This window comes from Aplidium turbinatum, chromosome 14 (assembly GCF_918807975.1).
Source record: "Aplidium turbinatum chromosome 14, kaAplTurb1.1, whole genome shotgun sequence".
Taxonomy (NCBI): domain Eukaryota; kingdom Metazoa; phylum Chordata; class Ascidiacea; order Aplousobranchia; family Polyclinidae; genus Aplidium; species Aplidium turbinatum.
The window spans coordinates 16,960,754-16,971,676 of record NC_137485.1 but is presented as its reverse complement, the minus strand read 5'-3'; the positions used below and the strand labels follow the sequence as shown (position 1 = coordinate 16,971,676).

The 10,923-nt window shown below is 38.3% G+C and overlaps 1 protein-coding gene across 1 annotated transcript; it reads right to left on the bottom strand.

Annotated features, from left to right (window-relative positions):
• Window positions 1-1,698: 1,698 nt before the first annotated feature.
• LOC145783028 (CCR4-NOT transcription complex subunit 3-like) lies at window positions 1,699-4,723 on the bottom strand. The gene has a single exon (XM_082594793.1). The coding sequence runs from the start codon at window positions 4,715-4,717 to the stop codon at window positions 2,570-2,572; it is 2,148 nt and encodes a 715-aa protein (XP_082450919.1). The 5' UTR covers window positions 4,718-4,723; the 3' UTR covers window positions 1,699-2,569.
• Window positions 4,724-10,923: the final 6,200 nt, after the last annotated feature.

Here is a 10,923-nt window from a genome sequence, read left to right as displayed (position 1 = left end):
CTATGGCGTTACCATTAAAATGGTAGGCTACAATTTTCCCTGATACAGTGTAAGTTATTTAACTTCTTTTTTGTTTGCGCTGCGACCGTGATCACTTCGTCTTGTGAAGGCAAATCGAACTTGAACATTTTCTACACTCACTTATTTATATCAATCTCGAGCTCAATTATTATGTTTGCCTTTTGTCGCTTCTAATCTATTCTGTTCCCGACTCCTGGTGTGTTTTTGTAGGCTATTGATGTTGCTTTGCAGTTAGCTACGTCTTAGCGCGAGTCTAGTCAATAGGCTACTTTAAATCGCTGAATACAGAAACACTTCTGCTAGCAGAATGGCATGTCTTAGGCCTACCATAAATTATTCAAAGCACACCGTGTAGCCTTGAATTTTAGTTACGAATTGACGTCGAAGCCGTGAACATAGCCTACTGAATGATAGATCGAAGCAACAACGTAAAACGTTGTCATTATTACTTGTTAGAAAGTTTTATAAATACCGTAGTCTATGTTTGCTGTCTGGGACATGTGGATGTGGAAATAAGACGTCCAGCAGCTATTGTTTTGATTGGAGATTCAGCTCAAGCAGACTATGCACATCGTTGAGCACACGATAACCTATATGGCGCAGTTGTAGATAGTGTGGTCTGCGGTATGTTTCTCCTTGCCACTTACATATCGCGGATGGTGGCATCCCAATCTAGTCCCGGATCCCCATTTGTGCATGTTGCGAAATAGTCCGACGCTAGCGACATGCAGACAGGTGCACAGCATTCTGTAGACGCGTCGACTAAGATAATTGTGAAGATGCGCGAGATGTCAGCTCTGGCGCCCCAGCCAACCAGTTGTCTCAGCCCTTAACAAAGCTGAGCGTGATGAGGGTCTTTTTGCGTAGTGCCTCCAAATGTTGACAGGAGAGCGGCCTGTCCAGGGCTATTTTTAGGTATTTAAAACTACGACAGAAAAACAGGAGATTTGTTGGAACGAAAGGCTGGAGTCACTGTTTTTATTTCGCTGAGCTGCTCGGGTGCGTAGCATTAGGCTACTGGATGATTCAAGTTATGAATCCAGCCTACTATTTCGGTTAATAATGCATTTGTGATTTCATTTGAAATTGTTATTTCTACAGAAATAAGCGGTTTGAAGTTGTCAACACCATTAAACCTTCTTCGATAAATTATTTTGGTTAATGCTTGACTAGAAACCCTCAGCTGATTTTTGAGCTATGTAATTAAAAAGGACTTTTTGTCTGAAAATGTGGAAAGATTTGGCAACACTTTCGCATAACGCACTCTACATTCAGAATCAGGACGGTGTACGTTGCGCTTTCAGGTACGTTCTTGACTTCTGTGTTTTTCAAGCAAATTTCATTTTAGCTAAATTCTTTTTTGTTGTAAAAATTAACGCAATATGTGCGGGCTTCGTAGCATGTTCATGAAAAATAAGCTGACACTGCAGACCAGGAATGGATAGTTAGTTAGGGGGTCTTCGAGGCAGACGTAGCCTTTCGCATTGACCTACTTCGATTTTCCCCACTCCAACTATGAAGCTGGAATTTCTGCAACTGTCTGTTCCAACAACACGATTTTTTTTTTTTAAAGAAGACTTTTACTTCAAAGCTAATGTGCTCCATCTTGCGGAAATAAATTAAAGGAGCGAGGCTTTCCAAAAACTCCACCTAAACAAATCTGAGCAGAAATTACACACAGCAGTGCAAGCTCTTTATTTTCGATCACAAAGAGCACAGTAACTGTCATTTTATAACAGGAAAATCTGTAGAGATTTCAAAAGATAAATTTGAAAGTTTTTACGTTGCCAAAAGGAGAAAATTTTTTGAAAATCACAAAAAATCGTCTCGCTTAAATTTTAAGCTTTTAGAAACAATAACATGTTAACTGATTCAGTTAAACAATTTAACTGAGTGTTGCAAAGCAGGAACACCATCCTGTTTGCAACAAATGCTGATTTTACACAGCTAACGTTTTTAGCAACAGAAAGGACACAATTCGTCACTGTTGATCAATTGTAAAAAAAATAGATAGACAGATGACTAAAAATAGGTTTCAAATGTTTTCAACCAAAAAAATAAATATCGATTTGTATGTTCATAAAGTCAATTTAATGTAATCTTACACATAATCTACTTAAAACAGCAAAATTTAATTGCAAATGGATAAAAATTGTTTTTTTTTTGTTGGATATGAACGTGAAAAACCCAATTTGGGAATACATTTATCTTACACAAAGTGCATGGGTTTTATTAAATGCTAAGAACTCGTTGAAGTGTAAAATATGTAACTTGCCCAATCAACAAAACGGCTTATGTAGCTGCCAAGTTGAACTGTTGTAACCAGTTCTGTTTCATCTCATAAGCTTGCAGTGACAACGATTTCAAGACAGAAAATTTTCTTGTAAAACTGTTTGTTTTCGCCATTGATTGAACTTCACACCAGGGTTGAAGTGACGTAAAACCATAGATTGTTTTGTTCAGCTAGGACACGGGCTTGCTGAATAGAAAACCAAGTTGTGTGAATGGCAGTACATTGCACAGTAAAAATACGGAATGTGTTCGTGTCTTATGGGAGTTCTCTGTCTTCCAGGTAGCGGTATTCAAAAGTAAAGCCTTCCTTTTTTCGTTGCCCCCACTTTTCATAATCAAAATAGATGTAGGTTCCCTGCTCGTACTCATCCGTTATCGTCTTTGGTTCTTCGTGTCGTTGAAACCACATCATGTACTTGGTGTGGAATCTCCAGGACTGTTTTTTCAGCGCCTTTGCCGCCATGTACTGCGCTTTCGTTGCTTCCATGTAGTAGAAAATAAAAAATAAGGTCTCAGTGGACAGTCGAAGGTAGAACTCAATGGAGTCATGGTGGGGCAGGGGTCCTTGATGGTAGTAGGAGGGTGTTGGACAAGGATTACGGGGTAGGTAATGCCGCAAACGCTCAGAATCAGAAGGATGAGGCATGTGTCTCCAACAAGCTTCTAGCATAGTCTGTTGGTACCCTTGATCATTATTTAGCGAAATAGGACCGAGAGGTGCTACGCCCAATAAAGGCTGGATTCGGGTTTCTCCGCCCCCAGTTGGGATTTGTTGAGTGGAACCGCCTTGCGATGACACCAACGATGAAAGATCAGCTCTTGTCTGTACCGGAACCGAAGGCAGAACTTCAGAAGTTGTGTGGGAATATACGGGTGAAATAGTCGAAGACTCTTCCAATCCTGCACTTGCAACTGCTTTTTCGGCCATTTTTTTCAGTGACTTCAAGTTTTCTGCAGAAGGAGCTTGACCATTTTGTGCATGTGGTAAGGTACCTCCATTCATGGGCTTACTTATTGAGGTGATCAAAACTGGGGAAGATGTTTTTACTTCACTATTAGTTCCAGACGCAGTTGTAGCAGTATAGTGCGATGTCGTGATTGCATTGCCATTGGCAGTAAGGGACAGAGACTCAACACTGGACACAATACTATTGACGGTGTTTTGGACTTCAACAGTGCTTGATTCCACCGAGGAGGTAGTATGGTTATTGATCAACCATGATGATGTCTCGCTTCGACTTGTTTGGATATTTTTCGTCGGTGAGGAAGAACCCGACACGTTGTCAGACCGCAAATTTGCGATTTGACTCTGGGTGACATGATTGGAAGAAGATGACTGAGATCCTCCTGCGGCTGCAGCATAACCTTGATTGTGCCCGGTTGATTTTGAGCCTTGCTTCAACAACGTTGGAGCTGCTGGAGGATTAGGAAAAGATACAGACCTGGATGTAGGCAAGCGATGGGAGTTATTGATGCTGGGTTTTCGGGGTGACACAATATCGTCAGACTTGTTTCTTTTTCGAACCTCCTCTTCTTTATTGTGGTTGGAGGTGGAAGACACAGATGAATGGTTTGTAATGGTAGGAGAACTTGGTTGTTCAACTTTCAAATCATCATCATCTTTAAAGGTATTACTGCTCACACTACTATTGAATTGCTTTTCCCCTGGTGATGCTGCAGTCAAGGACAAGGTGGTGCTTAGAGTGTCATCAAGACCCATATCTTCATAGATGAACTCATTGTCTTCAAAGTCTGGCTCTTGGCAAGCTTCAAGATAATATTCAATATCATCTCGAATGACATTGATTTTATCAGGAACGATGGTCTGATTATCCAACATCCTCATCAATGTTTCAAGGTTCTTGATATGGAACCGATGCTTCTCTAGATGGTCTCGCAGGTCATCCACCCTGTCTTGCTTGTCCCGGTCAAGCTTCTTCTTTCTTGAATGAGAACTAAAAGATTCTATTTCACTTTCAAATGTATCAATTTGACGATTGATGGAATCGATAGTGACTTGCAACCATTGCATCGTCTCATCTTTTAACTTTTGAGCCGGATCTACTTTTGTCGCTAAGCCAAGACCTTCTTTTGAATAGGCTTTCGTTTTTGTCTCACGCTCCACTACTTTAAACCGTTCCATTTGAGTTTCAATTTTCTTTCGGTAATCAAGCAAAGTCTTTTTATCTTTGACATCATTGGAAGCAGCCCACGTCTTAATCTGATCTCGCAAACGCTGCAGTTTCTTAATCTCTTTCTTTAAATCACTTTCATATTTATCCTTTTGATTCGTATTATTGGCATTATACAGCTTCTGCCACGTATCTTCAAATGTCTCTACACCTTCTTGGATCTTTTTGAAGCACCGATCCATCTCACCCTGTAGTTTCCTTTTGTCTGCCATTTTTCTACAAAAATCTGCAATAACAATGAATGTGATTATGAGAAACATGAAAAGCAACATGCAGGAAATACGGTAATACTTTAACTTAAAGTGTCTAAGAATAAAATTACTAAATTATTAGGAGCAAAGTATGAAAGCATAAACTTGCCAAACAAAATAAAAAATACAACTCAAGTTTTTGTTGAAAAAGATGAATGCAAAATGTACATGTTGCATCAGTATTCAGTATCCAAGAAAAATGAATAAGTAGCTTTTTAATGACATACATGAAATGCTTTCGGTTATTTTCCTACAAAGTAACAGTTCTCATTCGCTTTTTTAGCAAACAAAAACGATGAAAGTCTTCATTGCAGAAATAATGTTTTGTGCCATGTCTGCTAAAGCGCAAGTTCTTTGCTGATTTTGGCAATAGAGATAGAACGATTCAGTCGGCTAAACCTAACAAACAGTAGATAACGTTTACAGATAATAATTTTTGTAAAATTCCAATCTCTATCGTTGTGGTATGAGCCTCTGTGGCCAAATGTCTAACCTTTGACCACAGTTGTCTTGTATTTAACTCGTCATAAATTAATGCTTTTTGATGTAACAGTTACCCATTAAAAAGTTCTAAAATAGCAGTGCAATGAAGTGTGAACCAATATAATGTATGGTAAGACAAAAAATGTTAACTTTTCATCTTAATATACAGGAAGCTAATCCGTTGAAAAAATGAGCTTATAGGGCTGATATTTGTGTTACAGAAAAACTGGAGTAATTCTGGACAAGACAAAATTAGGTTTTATCATTGGGTGGGCTTATTCAATAAGTGAGGACTACAATAAAAGAAAGATACATTAACATTTGTCATTAAAACTAATAAGTTCAGTGCGTGGCATACTTATATCAGATAAGAGTTGTATCAGAAAAAATGGCATGAAAATACCAAAATTTAATCACGGAAAATGGTACTGTTTTACTCAATGTTAAATTGACATACCTCTACTTCTGGCTTGAAGAAATAATCAGCAAACACCATTAAGCAACAGAATTATATACCAATAACTAAAATTTTATCTGATCAAATTAAAAATAATGGTCAACTTAAGCAGATTCTATTAACTAAATATTTCTCAAGTTGAAGAAAGCAGATATAATATTTGAAAAAAAAGGATCAGATTTACATGAGTAGGCTATATACAGCACAAACAAGGCCAACAACTGCTAATCGTAAGAATGTAGACAAGCGGCCTGACTAGGGGTTAGCAATCTGTGTAACTTGCAGGCCAAAATTGCTTAAAATTTGACAGGCAAGTAATGTTAAGGATTCTATAGTGGACTACGGAATGGCCCGTTTCGGTGAGTCCGATCTCTTAACGGGGGATTTTTTCTATTTTTTTTTTTAAATATCGGGTACCGTAGCCTAATTATCATTGCCGTTTTAGGGTTAGGGGTTAGGAACTCACCGAATCGGACTCACCAAATCGGACTCACCGAATAGTAGCAGACCCAGTGGACTAAGAGTGTTTAGCTGGCTAGCTGAACTAAGTAGCCTAAGCAACAATAAATCAATTCCACCTGTTTAGTAGGGTTCACTGTATATAAGAATAAAGAAAAATAAATTGATTGGATGTGCTAATTTGTTTCAACATTTGGTGGGCCAGATTAGGCCAGCTTGCCCATTGCCTGCTGTAGACCAATCATTCTTGCTGCTGCTGTTTACTCACGCATCAGTGTTCCCAAACAGCCGACAACACCTGGAAAATCTAAAAAAAACTTGAATTTATATAAATTTGTTCTCTGAAGGTAAAAACGTTTTCTAATATGTTCTTGTTTTTCATTATTACTTCATTTCCACAAGACCAGTCTTGTCCACATGCCACTGGTTGACGTTCTCATCACGTCACTCTCATCAAAATGTCACTTGAGCAGGTTAGATGTCATTGCTGTAGTAGCAAAGGTCTTCATGTACAGTACACTTTGCATCAGTAATTCTTCTTAGTGATCAATCTGCAGAAACCTGAATTTGACTATCAACTTACTTTCACAACAACAAACAGCATGTTAGAAAAAGCTCACTGTATTTAAAAATATGAGCCGTTGCATGGCTTCCATCTTGAACAAAACTGGTTTGCTACAACAAGGAGTTTATTCAACAATCAACATACTACTACTACAGACATATATCAGTTCGATACAACATTGAGCACAGTCTTTGCAAATCGCAACTGATGTATTATGTTAGAACTACAGCACATTTTGTAACATCACAATGTTGGCAGCTGGATACAGATACCAGATGAATAAGTAAACTAAGATCGTAGCCGGTCGTTTGGTCGACAGGACGTTTGGTCGACAGGACATTTGGGTTAGGGTTAAGGTTTAACTAACCCTAACCCCAAAATGAACCGTCCTGTTGACCTAACGTCCTGTCGACCAAATGTCCTGTCGACCAAATGTCTGTCGACCAAACGTCCTGTCGACCAAATGTCTGTCGACCAAATGACTGGGTACCAACTAAGATACAGTACAACCATATGCATAAAGTAGGATAGTATCATTAAATGTGCCATATTACCATGTTTTTTGAAGTGTGAAGATGAAGATTGAGCAATGGAATAGTGTTTTACATTGTTTTTATTTTTATATTGCATCTAAATGTCTTCCTGAACTATCAGTAGTTTTATGTCACGTATATGCCTTGTGTTTGCTTATAAACAAACAACATGCACTAGCCTATTTGCTTTGTATGAGTAAAAAAGTCATACGATTGCTTAACTCGACATTTCGTCTAAACTATCTATCTTTCCCATTCCCCTTCACATATCGCGTTAGGAAAATTCTCTGTATTGTTGTGACAGAGATTATATTTATCATACTTTGTGAATATAGCCAATGAGGCTATGTTTTCCTTTTTTATTCAAGCAAGACATCGAAAGGAAGTGAATAGATCAAGGCAAGAAAGTGAATAGATCATTCCAGTGTGACAGCTTGTGATCATTTGTAATGGAGGGGCTACAATCTTAATTCAATAACCCTAACCCTAAAGTGAGGTTTGGTTTATCAAAATAACACTAACCCTAAGAGAGAGATATTTGTTTTATTTTTCTATCTAATACGAGTCGAGAAAAGAAACACAATTACATAAAAGTCAAAATAAATCAAATATAGTTATAACCCTTGACGACCTGTTTCACCTAAAGGAGGATCATCAGAAGGTCCTTATTCAAATAGAATAGGTTCAAAATTCAAAATGTCCTATTTGAATAAGGACCTTCTGATGATCCTCCTTTAGGTGAAATAGGCTGTCAAGGGTTTAGATCAGGGGCGGGCAACATACGGCCCGCAGGCCGGACCCGGCCCGCCACGGGATTTCGAGCGGCCCGGAGACAGTTTCCGGTCTTTACATGATAATGGCCCACGGCCACACTCTGCCGCAACCCCCCACTACTTGCTTACTACGTCAAATAATAGTGATTGTTAGTTATTCTTTAGTTCTTTGTTTTCGGTTTTTAGTCAAGTGACAAGCATGTTATGTTCTGTCATAACCGGGCCCTTCCATCCTTTTTCTTTGTCTCTTGTAAGAATTGAACACCAGACTTCAAGGGAAGGGCACTTTTGCTCACGAAATGTACTCAACAGTGAAGGCATTCAGGGTGAAGCTAAAACTATTTTCTCGTCTGCTCAATCAGAATATCACAACACACTTTCCAACACTCGAAACTATGGCACCCCAGATGATGACGGTACTACGACAGTAGTATAGATCGAACGGCCATTGATCAAACGACTATTAATCGAATGACGCTTAATCGAAACGTCTGTTTATCGAACGAAAATTAATCGAACGACTAACCCTAACCCTAGATAAAATTTGTTTCGGAAGATTCGTTGTCCGATAAACAGTCGGTCGATGAACTGTCGTTTCGATAAACAGTCGGTTCGATTAACTGTCGTTTCGATGAATTGTCGCGTCACGGATGATGACAATTGAGAAGTACACCAATATGATATCTGCACTAGACAATGAATTTGATCGTCGTTTTGCGGACTTCCAGAAACTTTCTGCTGAGTTTGATATCTTGTCATCACCCTTTACAACTGACTTTGAAAAGGTGCTGGATGCTCTACAGCTGGAATTGATTGATTTGCAGTGTGACTGCCCTGAAAGAGATATTCCAATCTAAAAGTATTGACAAATTTTATGCATCACTGAATGAGTCCAAGTTTGCCAACCTGAGAAAGATGGCCATGAAACTATTTGTTCTGTTCGGGTCTACCGTATATACATTTGCGAGCAAACAGTTTCGACCATGACCATTAACAAGACAAAGCTGCGATCCAATCTCACTGATGTTCCCGTGCGGTTTTACTGAGGGTTTCTACGTCCGACATGCAGCCAGAGTTCAAAGAACTTGACAACTTTGATCGACCACAGATGTCTCATTGACTTCAGCAGCTATTGAAGTACATTACGGTAATAAATTCATTAAATATTGTTTTTAATCTCTATACCTTAAACTTAAAGTTTACATTACATTAAATACAATGTATTCCTAGTCTAGGTAGATAAATACGCGATTAATGTAGCGATTAATGAATCCGGCCCGCCAAGTACTTCATTTTCCCATATCAGGCCCGCCGACTATAGAAGTTGCCTGCCCCTGGTTTAGATAGTAATAACTATATTTGATTTAATTTGCTCTGCTTTGCTTTTTGATGGCATTGAGCACTTTGTGTAGTATTAATAGTTTTCATTGTTTAAAAGTCAAAATATATATATAGCAATAGAAATTTATGGCAGCACCAAACAACCTTGTGGTTAACCAGTCAAGGTGCCTAAACTAACCTAACCCGGATGCATATGGGATGCAACCTATTTCATCCCCTGAACAATTCATACCCCGATTTCATCCCCTGAAATCGGGGTATGAAGTGTTCTGGGGACGAAATAGGTTGAATCTTTGGCTTAACCATTTCTAACCCTGACGTCACTGCATAGCACGAACAATTGTTGCGAGAATATAATTTCCAGCGCTAGAATGCCTAGTGAAACGTTTAAACTCTTTAAGCGCAGGTTATTGGTCTGATGAAAGCCTTTCAGAGTGACTTTGCTGAAATTTTAAATAAACCGTAGATATCAGTTCAGTTTGTTTTTATTTCTGATCATCACAACGAAAATAACAATATATGACAAACATAGTGCTCAGAGGTCTAGAAAAAGGTAAAAGCGACATAATGCGGACGTTATAACGTGTATGATACCAAATCAGGTCAATCAGTTTGAAATATGGCATGGCCGCAATTACCAAATTTAGAAAAAAGATAAAAAAAAATATGCTAGTAAATTTTTTTTAACAATTTATGAGTAAAAAAATAAACAAAAAAAACAAGACAAAATATAGTTCAAGATAAAGTAATTGAGCATGGCGATCGACGTTAAAACTGGTGTGTCCGCGGTGACACCTAATTTGTCTGCCAAAATAGCTGCTCAGATCAGACACATTGTATATAACTAACTTGTTGAGAGCAAAAATGTAATGCGTCGTTCGGCAAACATAACTTGTCTTCTTTCTACCATAATTGGTGCTATTTTACAACTTTCTGTTTCACAATCTCCTCTCAAATAATTGTGAGTTTTTGCTTGAATTTGCAACATATTTTTTTAATCTGAGGAGCAGCTGCTGCCTGGCTACTGAACCTATCAAATATTTAAACACAAGACATCTGCTATTGTGTTTAAAATCTGCAAACTTTAAAAGCAGAAGAAAAAAACATGGGAGCTCATCATTTATATATTTCACCCAGTCACATTTTGTACGGTACGTATATCAAGTAGCCTACAAGGTACAAAAGAACTGGTCAGGTTTAGTATATGTATTCAATCAAGTATTTGCAAAAGTGTCAAAAGGTTTGACTGATCGATTTATTTTTTCATTGTATTGTAATCGCTCACGAGAAGATAACCTGGCATTGCTGATTCTCACGAAATACAAAAAAACACTGATAAACATTTCTGTCACAACTCAGAACAAAGTATTTTTTCTCAACCAGTCAACTGGCTACAGTTTTTTCCACTAGGTGACATTGTGCACTTGAAATAAATGGAGAAAAAAGGTTTTGTAACGACCCTGAGTTAATTCTTCATGGTTTTCCACACCATTTTGTAGCCTACGTATTATTTGCAGGGCCGTTGACAGGATTTCTCGGGCCCGGTACCAAGTTAT